This window comes from Poecilia formosa, unplaced genomic scaffold (genome assembly GCF_000485575.1).
Source record: "Poecilia formosa unplaced genomic scaffold, Poecilia_formosa-5.1.2 Scaffold116, whole genome shotgun sequence".
Classification (NCBI taxonomy): Eukaryota; Metazoa; Chordata; class Actinopteri; order Cyprinodontiformes; family Poeciliidae; genus Poecilia; species Poecilia formosa.
In genome coordinates, this window is record NW_006800055.1 from 942,079 (window position 1) to 946,006 (window position 3,928).

Below are 3,928 nucleotides of genomic sequence, written 5' to 3' on the forward strand. Positions count from 1 at the left end.
GGTCCTTTTTGATGCTTGGAATGTATTAAAAACTTACCATTTTCAGTGATACTGAACTAAAAACTAAGGAAATATCGCAGAAAATGTGAAAATTATTTAAAGTTACAACTTATTAAAGTTAGCTTTATTCGCTGAAGTTTGTGCTGTGGTCCCAGTTTGCTCTCATAAAGACACCAAAATGAAGTTTGTGATTAAAGATGAGTGTTTATATCACATTTTTGGCATATATTTCTCAAACAGATGTGCTTTTTCCCTGCAGACTTTCTGTTTTCCCCAACTCAGCTCTTTCACTTTTAGGCTCAGTTTCTCTTCTGCAAACTGAGTTCAGATTGAGGGTCAATCGGTGGTGTAATCTTAAAATTTAGCACATTGTGCATTTCTTATGCTCAAAAAAGACATTTGGCGAGGCAAGTGAAGTGTTTTTCCCACGTTCACAACTGAGACAAGTCCTGCCTCCAGAGCCGCCCACACAAGTCACACCACACAATTAATTCCCTGTAAATGTATTCACAAAATGTGAACGAACTTTTTTCACATTTTGTGATGCTACAACCACAGATCTAAGTAATTTTATTAGATTTTGTGTGACAGACACAAAATCTGATAAAGAAAATAAAAAAATCTGTTGTGATGTTCCACTTTAACTACATAATTATGAATTGTAGTGAAAGAGACACGTTGTTTTTATCATTTTAACAAGTCGAAACCCAGTTTCCTGTCGACTCACTGTCAGATAAAGGCCGACAGGGTAAAACAACAACAAAAACAAAATTCTGTAACTTGTATATTGTTGACAAGTTACTTCTAAGTTAGTTTTGTCTTATTATTTCAAATGTGCTAATTTAACCGTCTTAAGTTCGTCTCAGGCCCATTAGGTCGACTTCACGACAGGCACATTCAGTTCCACTGCATTTATTCTAAAAAAAGAGGAAATCAAGTTGGTGGTTAACCCTTTCATGCATGAATTATGATCCTTTGTGTCAGGATTTTCTTTCCAATTTTTTAAATTTTCTTAAGGCATAAAAAAACGGTAGGAAAAAACATTTGTAAAAAAAAAAGTTTTTCTTTTTTTTAGGTGATCAATTGTAATTTTCTCCAAATACAAAGTTATTTGAAAAATACATCTTCAGGGGTTATCTGATGTCACAATATATATATTTTTTTACCTGCTAAAGTCATCTACAGTAGAAGGAGGGACTGGGTTGGTTGGCGTGCTTTTTTTAAATTGGATTTAACAAAAATAATTTCTTGCATCAGCAGCTGATGGCCAGTAGTTAATAGTGTGTTTTATGATGCATTAGTGTCCACTTCAGTGGTCTGTGCGCATTTATAACATAAAAATCCACAAGAAGCACAAGAAAATGTCCAGAAGCTTCTGCCCCACAGTTACCGACGGCAACAGAAAAAGGGGGAGGAGCTACAGCTGTCAGTTGACCAAACAAAATATATTCAAATAAATAAATTTTTGACAAACTTCACAACTATAATATTGTTAAAATAAAACCCTATAGGGACACTACAAATTATACCCAAATTTTTGTTTTTTTTTAGTGCTCTTTAAGATATTTATTATGATTATCTTTAAACCTTGTTTTGTCAGCGTTGTTTAAATGTGCTACATAGATAAATTTGACATTTACTTTGACTTGACAAGTAGTATAATCATCAATGTTTGGTTTAAAAAAATTAAAAAAACGTATTGAAACATTCAGAGACAGAAGACCTAGCATTTATTAATTGAAATTGAAGTTTTCTTTATTGTTTGTAGTAAGTCATTTACATATTAAACTCACTGAAAGTTTTTACTGGCAGGTGGGCAGGTTAATCTCACCATCATTGCACTGGACACGCAGCGGGACTGTGCCATCGAGTCTTTTCCCCGATTTACAAACAAATGCAATGTGATCTGTATGCGGCACAAATATCTTACTGTCCTCAAAATGTGCAAACTGAACGTTATGCTCGTTCATTAATTGTTGAGTCACGGTGCAGGGCTCTGAGAAGAAAAACGGAGTAGAAAAACAAAATTGTTAATAAAACGAAGGAAATAAATAGCACTTGCCCAAACAATACATTTGCTTTAAAATGTTTAGGTAAGGTGATTTTATTTATACAGCACATTTTTAGCAACAATACAGTTCAAAGTGCTTTACATGAATTAGAAGGAAATGCAAAGAAACGAAGAGAGAAACAAAAAGACAAATGAATAAAATTACATATTTGTCCCTCATGTTTAATAAGAATAATAAGTAGTCATTAATTCATAAATTAGTAGGTTTTCTCTGGATTAAAACTAGATGTTGGTTCTCCATGTTTGATTTTATGCATTCTAAGTTTGTTCTAGTAAATGTGCTTAAAATTATAATTTTAAGTAATGTGAAGCGTTCTGCATTAAAAGATAATTATCTGGTTTGAAGTTGTGTCATTACACATTTTATATATTTTTTATATTAGCTAGAAGTGGTTCTGAGCAGCAGAAATATCAGTTTGCTAAATAAAATGTTAAAATTTAACTTACTGAGGCATCTGATGTCTCCTTTCCATACACCGTTGTCACAGGTTTTAAATGGGCCACCAGCCATAGTGTACTTATTCTGACACAGATATTCAACTCTTTCACCATGTTGATACTCTGAATCTGATCTGATTATTGCTTTGGTGTCTCCATCTTCAAGAGCTGGTGGTGCTGAACAATTTGAAGGAGCTGAAAGAAAGTGAGCAATGAGACAGTAGTTAAAGACGGTGCTTCATCACAATGCAGGACGATTCTTTAGTGTTGTTTTGAAGTGTGAAGGAAAATTATGTTTGCAGTTCATTTAATTTAATATGAGACAGGTGTGAAAAGACTGATCTCCTCCACCTCTTCCCTTTACTGCTATAAACAGCTCTCAATCAAAAACAACCAGTCAGAGCCAGGAGGAGGGTCTTGGTGCTGTAAATCAAGCTTATGAACACGCTTCTGACTGTGCTAATGGAGAAGAAACAACTTAGTCCAGACCAATGGGGAAAACGAACTCTGGTCCATGTAAGCTGATTATTGTCCCTATGAACCAGGGTTCCTTTAATAAATGCTTCCACTTATTTAGGACCTCTGTGTTTGAGGGGAGTTTTCCAGACAGATGTTCTTACCTGGACATGGCTTTATCCCTACCCAGGCTCCTCGCTCACAGGTGATAGTAACAGGTTCCTGATTCCCTCCCAAACATTCATATGTGAGTCGGTCACCGTTGTAGTAAGGTCTTCTATTACTGCTGGTAATTCTGGAGTTTTCAATGTTAGGGTTTTCACACCGTGTCCCTGATGAAGAAAATAACATTTTACTATCAGCTTATCAGCATTTACAACTGTTGGACTTATTCAACGATATAATGTTTATCTTAGTGCTTTTTTTTGAAGCTTGAGGTTTTTGTGTTTGTCTTTGTGAACTTTTTATGACAGATTTTGGTAAACAGAAATATTAACAAATGTTTATTAATTAGCGTAAGAGTCAGTCCTAATAATCAGTATCAATTGTTTCTATTCCAGTTCATTATAAATTTTCATTCAACTTTTTTGTGTCCTCTGCAACATCAAAGGAACAATGGAGTTTAAATGTTAACCTCTAATGTTAGAGTTTGGTTTGTGTTAAACTTATTGGTCACATTATAGTCCAAGTATCAAGTTTTACCTTAAAAAAAATTAAGTGTCTACACTTAATCTCTTTACTTTTTAGAGATTTGACACCACCTTCTAGAAAACCCTGCTGACACAAAATAATCCACAGAGGGACTCCTCTTTGGATAATTTACAAAGAATGTTTTTCAAGATTATGAAGTATTTCATGTAAAGTGGCATAAAAACATAGTTTAACAGTAAAGCAACAAAAGAGCATTTAAAGTGAGCAGTACCACGACAAAGTGGTTTCGAGTGTAACGAGTGTAAAAAATAG

General features: G+C 34.2%; 1 protein-coding gene across 1 annotated transcript in view; it reads right to left on the bottom strand.

Annotated features, from left to right (window-relative positions):
- Nucleotides 1–1,550: 1,550 nt before the first annotated feature.
- Nucleotides 1,551–3,928, bottom strand: part of LOC103143879 (complement factor H-like) — a 24,142-nt gene continuing 21,764 nt past the window's right edge. The window contains exons 12-14 of the mRNA XM_016675542.1: nucleotides 3,130–3,297; nucleotides 2,519–2,704; nucleotides 1,551–1,996 (exon numbers count right to left, since the gene is read on the bottom strand). Of these exons, the coding sequence (XP_016531028.1) occupies nucleotides 1,803–1,996; nucleotides 2,519–2,704; nucleotides 3,130–3,297 (548 nt within the window). The 3' untranslated portion in view covers nucleotides 1,551–1,802. The remainder of the gene's footprint in view (nucleotides 1,997–2,518; nucleotides 2,705–3,129; nucleotides 3,298–3,928) is intronic.